Source organism: Sorex fumeus, unplaced genomic scaffold, assembly GCF_029834395.1.
Source record: "Sorex fumeus unplaced genomic scaffold, SorFum_2.1 ptg000033l, whole genome shotgun sequence".
Lineage (NCBI taxonomy): Eukaryota > Metazoa > Chordata > Mammalia > Eulipotyphla > Soricidae > Sorex > Sorex fumeus.
Genome location: NW_026606090.1, coordinates 31,606,622 through 31,616,885, shown reverse-complemented (window position 1 = coordinate 31,616,885; position 10,264 = coordinate 31,606,622). Strand labels below are relative to the sequence as shown.

General features: G+C 37.5%; 1 protein-coding gene across 2 annotated transcripts in view; it reads right to left on the bottom strand.

Moving 5' to 3' along the window:
* Positions 1 to 7,743: 7,743 nt before the first annotated feature.
* Positions 7,744 to 10,264, bottom strand: part of MLIP (muscular LMNA interacting protein) — a 331,240-nt gene continuing 328,719 nt past the window's right edge. The window contains exon 13 of one of the 2 annotated variants that reach the window (XM_056116920.1): positions 7,744 to 8,117. In XM_056116920.1, the coding sequence (XP_055972895.1) occupies positions 8,112 to 8,117 (6 nt within the window). In that variant the 3' untranslated portion in view covers positions 7,744 to 8,111. The remainder of the gene's footprint in view (positions 8,118 to 10,264) is intronic. The other variant, XM_056116919.1, reaches the window with a different exon arrangement.

Genomic DNA, 10,264 nt, shown 5'->3' with positions numbered 1-10,264 from the left:
ATTGCTAATTCCACTTCTACAGTGATAAATGTCTACGGAGGCAGAATTTTCTAAAAAGAAAACAAAAGGGTCTGAGTACCTTTCCATTGTTGGAGAAACAACTTACCTTGAGGTGAATTTTATAAATCTGGGGATGACCATTCAAGCCATGTCATGTCCATCAAGTACAAGGTGCTGAGAAGTGTAACCTGGATTTCCAAAAAGAGTCTACATTCTACATAAAGGAATCTGGACAGGGGAACCAGAGCAAAATGCTTACAGGTGTGGTCGTTCAGTTTTCCTGCTCACAGGCCCTTGAGGCAAAGGGAAGTTGAGGTATGGATTGAGAAAATAAAAGACCCAAAGCTCTCTGTCACCCCAGCGGGTAGTCACTCCTACTGATGACAATTATCTATTCAACTGCTCTTAGTAATATGCCCTTAAAGATCCAGGTGAGTTTTCCAAGGAAGCAGTATGTGCTCGAATGTGGAAGGAGAAAAATGGGAAAACACTTGTTGAATGTAACAAAAATAACTCTGAAATACAGTCCGAGGATAGTAAAACAGTGATGTGCTTGCCCTGTATGTGATCAGGTTTGAAGCCCACTTGCCATATGGTACCCTCAGCCATACCAGGCATGATCCCTGAGTAGAGTCAGAAGTCCGGAATATAACTAGTTGTGACCTCCGCCTTCAAAACAAACATTGAAGCAAGAAAGATCAAATTTAAAATTCTTTTTTTGTTCTTTTTAGGACTGTGGGCTACACCCAGAGGTACTCAGGTTTTTCTCCTGGCCCTGTGCTTAAGATTACTCCTGACAGTGCTCAGGGGACTATGTAGAATGTCAGGGATCAAACTCAAGTTGGCTGTATGGGCGAGAATGCCCCAGCTCCATCACTCAAACCCTAAAATTCAATTCTTATTTATTATAGCCTCATAATTTAATCTTCTTCAGTTTCAGCTTACTTCTCACTCTTAGCAAGGTCATAGTTCCCACCTTCTATACTTTTCGGAATTAAATTTTAGTTGAAGTATGAGGTGATATGGATTAACCCATCTCTGATATTTGAACTTTCAGAGTTCATAATAAATGCTTGTCCTCTCATTCTTTAGTCTCTACTAGTGTATAGAAGGGAAATAAACAAATATAAACTGCTCCTTTATTCATCTTGACTTCTTGGCCTGTACATTTGCCCTGACATTTATTCTAAATAAATAACATAATTGCAACCTAGACACTGAGAGTCATTCTTTTTCTCTATAAAATGGCACTATGTGTGCCTGTTTTGACATTTACTTGGTCTAACTATGTTTTCTTTAAATACATCATCCACCCTTATTTGATTGATCTGAAAATATTTACTATCTGTTCAATCATTCCCTCCTACCACCTGTAAAACAATTCCATCATAAATATATGGAACATCACCACTCTCCCAGTTTAGTTATCAAATTGATTTGATGTTGATGATCTATGATCCTCCACGTGTATTAAAACTCAGATATATTCCATGGCTTATCAAAACCAGATCTATTTCTTTTTAGGGGTACTCACCATCGATCAAAAGCAGATTTCTGCGTTCCCATTCAAATAATATGGTCTGTATATTCAGATTCAATTTATATGAAAATAATCAGAAAACTCCTTTTATTTCTTTTTTAAAAATTTTATTAGTGACACACCATGAGGTACAGTTGTAGACTTACAAATTTTTGTACTTGGGTTTCAATTATACAATGATCAAGTACCCATCCCTCCACCAGTGCCCATTCTCCACCACCACGGGTCCCAGTATCCCTCTCACCCTCCATCCTCTACATCATTAATCATCAGGGAGAAAACTCCTTTTAAAAAGTCCCTTATTCAATCTGGTATAAGGTACAAGTAGTGATGATCACTAGGAAATACATAGCAAGTTTTCACCTAAGACGGATCCATGTGATGCCAGGCTTCTTGGTACCCATGCTCACAGTAAGTGTGTGCATGAGCATGTTTTTCAAATAAAACATCATTCTGTGACCAATTTTAAAACATTAAAAATAATTAGGGGCTGGAGCGATAGCACAGCGGGTAGGGCGTTCGCCTTACAAGCGGCCAACATGGCCAACCCGAGTTCGATTCCTCCGCCCCTCTCAGAGAGCCCGGCAAGCTACCGAGAGTATTCGATATGCCAGACACAGTAACAACAAAGTCTCCAATGGAGACGTTACTGGGCCCGCTCGAGCAAAAAAATTAGAGGTTGCAGGATTTAGTATAGGGTTTAGGGCGCACGTGTGGCATACCCCTTACCAAATTTTGTTCCTTTGAACCACATAGTCTGCCACGGTTCTGGAAGTCCCCAAGCATTGCCCCATGGTGTAGCCTGGTGGATTTCCCCCCTCACCTGCACCCCAAGGCCTGAGCAGCACTGCCTCTTGGCCCTAGCAATAAAACACAGGCTAGCTTGACCCATTCTGGCGGCGACTCCCAAGGTGCCCTTGAGCACTACTTGGAGTCCCCCAAAAGTAAATTAAGTAATTAAACATTATCCACCTTAAGATACTCTTATACGATGGATTTTCCCTTTTCTGAGTTAAATGTAGATTAAAATAACTTATTTTGCAGGCATCTTAATCATATTATTTTAAATAGAAGAGAGTTTATTGGGGAAAATAACAAAAGCAATAGAATTTTATCATTTAATTTTACTTTTAGAAACGCTAAAAATGCAACACTCTAAAATTCCTGTTCATCTAAATTTAGGGTTGGTCCTTGAATATAAATCATTATAGTACATTTATGTTGAGAAATTCAGTTCTTTTTCTCCTAATTAAAATCTGTGATTACTGACTACTAGAAACATAAAGAAAAAGATTTCAATGTTCACTCTCTGAGGAAAATATTATTTTGTGGAAAAATAAATGCTGAGAAATAAATTTTCCCATGTAATTATTAACACAGAATGTGATTAATAACAAAGCATTTGCATTCTTGGTGATGTGCATCCCCCAATTATAAAAATCTTAGATGATTTTATAACTAAAATCAGTTTAGGGGAATTCAGAGCATGACCTCACTCATTCTTCAAATAATTTTCTTTCATATAAATTATTAAAGCAAAAGGTCTTTATCCTTGGAGTGGTGAATGCCACACCTGGTAGTTCTCAGGGCTTACTCCTGGTTTTGCATGCAGGGATAACCATGGTGGTGTTTGGAGGACCATATGCATGCCAGGAATCAGACCCCAGTCAGTGTCATGCAAGACAAGGGCCCTGCATACTGTACTATTGCTCTGGTCCTAAAGCCAAAGCTTTTAAATATACTTGATCTGCTCATTGGTGGATGTGGGAGAACAGATTTTTCTGCTGTCTTTTAGATTCTCTACATGTTTTTCAAATTTTTTCTTGTCTATTGATAAAAATATAAGACTCTGAACTATGACCCAAAATATATATTTGAAGAAATTGCTGAAAAACCTATTCTCAGAGTAAATTCACTTATTTATTTCCTCCTAAGTCTTGTAAAGAATATTTTCTATTCCTTTGCTATTACTATCCCATGTTTTGCTTCTTTCAGTGCCTGTTTAAATCTTATGCATATATATATATATATATAGTATATATATTTAGTGAATCTCTTTCAATGCTTGTATGCTAGAAACTGTTAAGTATTTCTGAAGTCACTATCTACAGTCTCCTGATATTTAAAAAATTACACGATTTACCAAGATCCTTTTGCTGTTGTAAATTTTTTGTTTTGAATTTATGTCCAGAATTTTTAGGTAAAGAAAATTTTGAGTCAGGTGCTTAAGTGATGTCAAACAACTCCAAATAAATCTGTTAGAAAACCTTTAAAGATAAGATTAAACTGGATTTATTAAAGTATACAATAAATAAACAATGATATTTCTAGTCAAATAAATTGAGAATAATATAGTCATAAAGCATAAGGGGAACATGTTCAGTTTTACAACTTACCACAGCAATGTCAAAAGTTCCAAAATGTAATATTTATTTTATGCAAATTCAGCAATATTTTCTAATTTTGATTTGATTATTCTGAGGACTCTGCATTTTCTCTAAGTAAAACAATTTTTTATTCTTTTATTCTTGCATATCAAGTTATCCTCTCAGTTTAATTTCTATAGATAAAGATTGCCTCAAGTGTGGAACTCCTTAGAAATCTAGTTAAAAAAAGATATTTGTTCCTGCACATAATCTCTGCTTAACCAAGTAATGAAATTCTGAGAATATGCCCCTATTATTTTAAGAGTCAATTGACACTTTCTTCTGCACTTCACTTTAGAGCCTATAAGGAAGAACATTCAATGGACTCTTCTTTTATTCAAAATTAAAATTTTATATGAAAACAATAGCTCCTTTTATAAGAAAACATTAGGTATTAAGATACATAATGAGAAGCAAACACAGTTTCTCAAGAAAAGAGTTTGTTATATAAATGTTGATAGTCAAACTTTCAAATGACTACTCCCATTTCCATTCCTCTAAGTTAAAACATGTTCAACTTTGTATCCTGGGATATTCCATGAGTTTGAGTTGCCCACTGTGGGTTTGGCTTTCTTTCTTTCTTCTTTTTTTTTTTCTTTGAGGGAACATACTCACTGGTGCTCATGGTTTACTCCTGGCTCTGTGCTAGGCATCACTCCTGGCATGGTTGAGAGAAGCTGGGAATAAAATCCAAGTTGGCCAAGTGCAAGGCAAGTGCCCTACTGGATATACTATCTCTCTGGCTCTTTTGTATCTTACTTGGTTCCTTTTTTTCTCTTGCTCACTTCCTCAGTTTCAATTGTGAATGTTTCTTTCTTGGTATTCCCTGTGATCACCTTCCACAGCGGGTAGGGCGTTCGCCTTACAAGCGGCCAACATGGCCGACCCGAGTTCGATTCCTCTGCCCCTCTCGGAGAGCCCGGCAAGCTACCAAGAGTATTCGATATGCCAGACACAGTAACAACAAAGTCTCCAATGGAGACGTTACTGGGCCCGCTCGAGCAAATCGATGATCAACGGGAGGGCCTTTACCTTTACCTTTTACCACCTTCCAAAGTCAACAAACTAAATCCCTGACAAGAATCTGCTTATCATGTAATCCCAGATGCTGTCTAATACATTCATTCAACATTGTCCATTCTTATTGCTTTCACTCACATCCACTGAGCTCCTAAATGCCTCAGGCCTCAGAAGGCTGATACTGAACAACCTAGAAAGTCCTTAATTCTCCACGTTCTTTCGCTGCAGACACTGCTTCATCCTGTACTCAGTTTAAATCTCTGACTTTCACTGAAGAACCTGAACAAATAGATTAGATCATGGCATTCAGATGTAATTTGTCTTGGTAGAAATAACAGCAGGAAAGTCAAAAGACCTTGTGCTGGATTTATTCCTCACTACCTTCTGAACTCAATTAAGTAATGGTGCAGGTTCACATTTTACATCAAGATAAAGAGAATAACGCCTAACAGCAAAAAAAAAAAAATCAAAAAGAATCAGAGGGTATAATAGTTTCTGTTTAGAACAAAAAAAAATAGGATTAATAGGATAACATGTTTAAATCTCTTGTGTTGAAGGTTGCCTTCAATAAGAGTATAGCTAGATGTTTCAAAGTCAGATGTTGAAAGATAGAGATGAATTTATTTCGGGATACTGAGCATTGGAGTGGGGAAAGGAATACAAATGTCTTTAAAAAAAGTTTCGATGCAACTTTTCTAGAGAAAAGGAACATAGGAAAACAGTCAAATTAAGTACTTGCATATTTATGATTTCAAAATTGTAATCTTACATATAAATTTCATGGAAATTTTCACAAAGGTCCACAAGATAATGCATAAAGAATGCATATCACAATCTTCTGTGGTAGAGGGAAGATTTTAAAGACAGGTCAAGAGAGTAAGTGAAATGCGGTGTGTAGAGGGAGAAAATAATCCAACATGCTTTCACAGAGCATAACAGAATTTAAAACCATGAGAGAGTAAAATTAACAATGTAAAGAGCAATTTCAGTTACATTTTCTGAACTTATATGCAGGCAAAAGTAATGTACATCTTCAAAACAAACATTTTCAAGGAAAATATGCTAAACATTTAAGAATGTGTTTCTAATGAATAAATATACAAGAAGAGTCTTATCTCAATTTATGACAACTCTCTGTCAGGACCTGGGAGAGTGGATAACTCAAGCTTTCAAAACCAAGTTCTAACATTAATGGATGAATGAATGAATGAATGAATGAATACATGACCAACTGATTAAATAAGGACTTCCTCCCAGAATCAGATTCCTAGATTTTGAATTCTGTCCCTACTATTTACCAGCTTGATTTTCTTTCTTGGAACTGTTCTCACACACATAAAATATTGATAATATTACTTACCTCACAGGCCCATTGTGAAGGTTAAATTAAATGCTTGTGAAATATTTATATAGTGCTGGCACTTGATAAAAGCACGGTGAATAATTGAGATTATTAGTAATACTCTAAAGTGATTCTTCTTATAACTAAACAAGTAAAGAGGAAGTAGATTTTTTTTGGAGGAAGAGAAATTAGCATAGCGCTTTTGAACTGAAACTCCTCTGACTCTCATCATTGATGAAAGTTTAGATTTCCAGGTTTCAACTGATGAAAACAGAGCATTGCAATATTCTTGGTGAATGAACTCTGGTTACTTTCTGTAGCTATCTTTCTCTGCTCTGCCCAGAGCAGGGTAATGGGGTGATGATGTACTGATCTAGGGCAGTGTTCAACTTTTATAAACTATTCTGCAAACCAGTCCATGGACCAGCAGTTAGAATCAAGTGGTCGACCAGTAGCTTTCAACCTTTCTTCACCTGTGGACTGGAGCCAGGAACAGTGTTTGAAGACCACTGGTAAAAGGTATTTCTGGCTCACAAAGTTCTCTCTAGAAGGAAAGTGGTTCATAGTCATGTGCAAGGAAAAAACAAAACAAAACTAAACTAAACACTAAAGTAGCTTTCCTTAAGTGCTATCACACTGCTGTCCAGATTTGCTGGGTTTTAATTGTGGGTTCTGATTTTACATAGCCTACACTTTCCAGCAGGACAAAGGGCTTTTAGAAGGGAACTACTTGGTGAAGGTAAAGGATACAGGAGGTGGCCACTGGTACAGAAAAGGAGCAGAGCCAGAAGGGTGGGAACTGGGTGTGTTGGAGACTCGCTGATATTTTTTGGGGGTGGGGGGGAGTCATACCCGGCTTGGTTCATGCACTCAGGAATTACTTCTGGCGATGCTCAGGGGACCATATTGGATGCTGGGAATTGAACCCAGGTCGTCCGTGTGCAAGGCAAACACCCTACTCACTGAGCTATCACTTCAGTCTGAGTCTCGGCTGATTGGATTATCAATCTCAATGAGTTTGCTTCATGAGCTTAGTTGCACACAAGATTATGAGCTCTGAAGTAACTATGAGCTGACTTTGAATTAGCTTTCACAAAAATCATGGAAAATGAGTCAGAGACAGTGATATCACACATATTCTAGCAAGACAAAGATCCACATCACCAAGCTGCCCGAGTAAGGGGTATATCCTGGCAACTCTGAACACCAACTATACAGAACAGCAGTATGTGTTGTGTGAAATATTACCTGTCATACGTTCAAGATCTCTCTTCAATGAAATCCTAAAAATTAGCCTTCCCTGAAGGCAGGTGAGGACTCATTTTTTTAAACACATTCTTTTGTTTTTAATTGGCATGCAAAAAAAATATCAAGGCAAACAGGAACTAAAACCTGAGTCAGTAAATAATATATGCATCAAATAAAAGTGAGTATTGAAAAATAATCATGACAGTTCTTCTATTTGTCCATGAATCTTCTTTATTTGCAGCTAAATATAGTACGTTATGTTAGTATTGCTGTCAGCTTAATAGAAGGCATTAAAGGCTCTAACAGTGGTGCAAAAACTGTAGGTGAATTTCGCCTATGCTGGGTATTAGTAGACTACTGAGATGTTATATGCCTGCAGAAAACTTTTTTTTATATTTAGTTCCACTGCTGCACTGCAGTTGTAAAGGGAACTCAAATACTGCAGACAATAAGAAAGGTTAAATCTAGCCACTGATTAGCACCAGCATTACAAATATCTTCAGTACAGCCTGAGTTATCAGCTTTTGCTCCAACTTCATTTCTGAAAAAATGAGAGAAAAGAGTATACATATTGGTGAAGATATATAAAATTTAATATATGTACATCCAAAATTTATAAATTAATATTTGGTCATAGGATTTCATACAAAAAACAAACCTTTTTAGTAGACTCATTTTGTTTTTACTTTTGCTGTCATAGTGGTTTTCTTATTGTGTAATGTACTCCATGATAAAGACAGATAAATGTGATTTTAGGTACAGTGATCATGTGTGCTGAGCAGAGCAGCACTGACCTCTGAAGGGGGATCTGTTGGCCTTGAGCACCTGATGCAGCATTAATGGACAGTGCTGCTGCATCCCTACTCACAATCCCTTTCTATCTTGGAGCTATTGCCCTTCCCTCAGCTGGCTATATCATTTCCTGAAATGTAACTGCCAGAAGGATGAAGTCAAGTGAACTTATCCAACTGGTATTGGATCAAGTCCCAGCCTTTATGAAAGGAAATACTGAAAAAAAATTAAAAACCACAGCTAATGAAACTTTTGCTCCTTTTTATTGATTTGATATATATGTCACGATCACGACCATCCTGTTGTTCGTCGATTGCCTTGAGCAGGCCCCAGTGACGTCTCCTTCGTCCTGGCCCTGAGATTTTTTTAAAAGTGCCATATTCAAGGCTCTTTCAGGGTTAGGAGAATGAGACCCATCATTGTTACCGGTATTTGGCATATTGGGTACGCCACGGGGAGTTTGCCAGACTCTGCCATGTGGGCAGGTTACATTTGGTAGCCTGCCAGTTTGTCCAAAGTAGGAATGAGATAATAAGATGTCACACGGCCGCATTTGCTGGGAGCTGGGTTTTATAGTCTCTGAGTCTTGGCCGTTGATGGGATTACACGGTGTCGGGGGCCAGTTGGTGGGTGTGACCCCTGCCTACTGATATATCAGGAGAATTGTTCTAATAAGTAATTATCCTTATAATCTATGTTCTTTTCATTTATAGGTTTAGACTGTTTGGAATTAATAAGATAAATTTAACTCCATAAAAACAAATAGTAGTAGATAACAGAAGTCAAAAAAGTATCCAAGAAAATATCAAAGATGAGGAAATGTAATGAAAGATAGAATGCGACATATCATCACTGAAAGGAGACGGCTATAACTTTGACCAAGTGACAACTCATCGGTGCTACATTTCCAAGTGTCGGGTAGAGAATAAAGAAGATCCCGTGCTCTTTGAGGCCACTTTCCCTTCTCTGCTCTCGTTCAAGGTAAAGACAGACTCATAAGGTAACATCTGTGGTTCAGTTCTGACCTTGATGTGGGCTTTGAACAAGAGAAATGAAGCACCAGAAAACTCCAACACCTGCAGAGCGAATGACTAAGAAGGGCTGTGTGTGAGGCATGAGTGTGATTTCTATCATTAGGAGAAACAGCTGAACTGTTGAGCCCAAGAGGGAGCTGGGGGGAAATGAGGTTCCGAGCCCCATTCCCACCTCATTTGAGTCTTAGACTGAGAGCATTAGCAGTCAGGAAATAAAGGAGTGGTAGCTTCCTGAATCCAGGTGCCTCTGACGCTTTGAAAAGAAAGCTTTCCATTCCTTTTCTTTCTAATAGTAAATGTCACCATTTATTTCATTTTCCTGAAGTACCAACATTCGGTAGTTAATCATACAAGCACTTTAAAGAAATCACCTTCAATCATGTAACATTTATTAAGTGCTGTGAATTTTATATGCTAAATCACTTTATATATCTGAATGCCGATTTTCACCATAATCCTTTATGTTCATTTTACAGAGAATAAAGTTGAGTACCCAAAACAATTGTGCCCACAGTCTTACAGTATTTGAAGTTAAACCCTAGTAGCTTTGATGTTTAGGCAAGCTCCCTGTGGCATATTCAATATGCCAAAAGCAGTAACAATAATGAATGTCATTCACCTGACCCTGAAAGAGCTTCCAACGCGGCACAGTTGGGAAGGACGAGTAAGGAGAGGCTGCTAAAATCTCATTATTGTTTTCATTATTGTTTTGTATATTAGTTTATCTTAGCCATACTAAAGCATACATTGTTTCTGACTTGTAAATGGTAATTTGTCATCAGAAAAGTTTGAGCAAAATATATGTAGGGATCTGTATTTTATTTTGTTCATTTATGGAGAAAGGTTGGGCTACACTGGCAAT